The sequence below is a fragment of the Rhea americana genome, unplaced genomic scaffold (genome assembly GCF_003343005.1).
Source record: "Rhea americana isolate MKP2758 unplaced genomic scaffold, rheAme1 scaffold_933, whole genome shotgun sequence".
Lineage (NCBI taxonomy): Eukaryota > Metazoa > Chordata > Aves > Rheiformes > Rheidae > Rhea > Rhea americana.
This window is the reverse complement of record NW_028187126.1, coordinates 1-937: the sequence shown is the minus strand read 5'-3', so window position 1 is coordinate 937 and position 937 is coordinate 1. Positions and strand designations below refer to the sequence as shown.

General features: G+C 59.0%; 1 protein-coding gene across 1 annotated transcript in view; it reads left to right on the top strand.

The window, feature by feature from the left end:
- WDR62 (WD repeat domain 62) overlaps positions 1-873 on the top strand; it is a gene marked incomplete at both ends in the record, with an annotated part of 10,462 nt that extends 9,589 nt beyond the window's left edge. Inside the window, 2 exons of the mRNA XM_085324839.1 lie at positions 361-452; positions 581-873. Of these exons, the coding sequence (XP_085180965.1) occupies positions 361-452; positions 581-873 (385 nt within the window). The remainder of the gene's footprint in view (positions 1-360; positions 453-580) is intronic.
- Between the last annotated feature and the right edge of the window lie 64 nt (positions 874-937).

The following is a 937-nucleotide window of genomic DNA, read 5'->3' as shown; positions in this document are numbered from 1 at the left end:
GGGGGGGGGGGGCTCAGCCCCTCCCCACCTCGGCGCAGCAATGACACAACCAAAACGATTTCATCCCAAAAATAATCCTCTTGGATACCCGACCGGACGGGAAAAGCGGAGGGAAAGAGGGAACGAGGCCGGGGAGCCGCGGGCTACGGGCCCGATAGCCGGGATTCGGACCGGCATCCAGTGCCGGAACCGATAACCGGGATTCAGGACCGGGATTCRGACCGATATCCRAAGTTGGGACCGATATCTGGGATTYGGGACTGGGATTTGGGYTGATATCCRGTATCGGGACYGAYATCCRTGATTTGGGACCAATATCCGGGATTGGGACTGATATCTGGGGTTTGGACCGGGATTCAGACCAGAATCCAGGATTTGGACTGGGATTTGGACCGGCATCCGGGGTCAGGATCGATGTCCGGGATTCAGACTGGCATCCGGGCCGATATCCGGTGTCACGGCTGATATCCAGGATTCACACCAGCATCCGGGATCAGGATTGATATCAAGGGTTCRGGCCGGGATTTGGACCAACACCCGGGATTTGGGACCAATATCTGGGATTCGGACCRGCATCCAGGGTCGGGACCGATATCTGGGATTTGGACTGGGATTCGGACTGTCATCCAGGGTTTGGGACTGATATCTGGGATTCGGACCGGCATCCGGGGTCGGGACCGATATCTGGGATTTGGACTGGGATTCAGACTGGCATCCGGGATTCGGACTGGCATCCGGAGTTGGGATCGATACCCAGAGTCAAGATTGATATCCAGGGTCGGGATTGCTGTCCGGGCTTTGGGACCGGCGTCCGGGGTTGGGACCGATATCTGGAGTCGGGGCCGATATCCGGGATCGGGATCGGCATCTGGGGTCGGGATCGATGTCCGGGATCGGGACCGGCATCTGGGGTCGGGATCGATGTCCGGGATCGGGA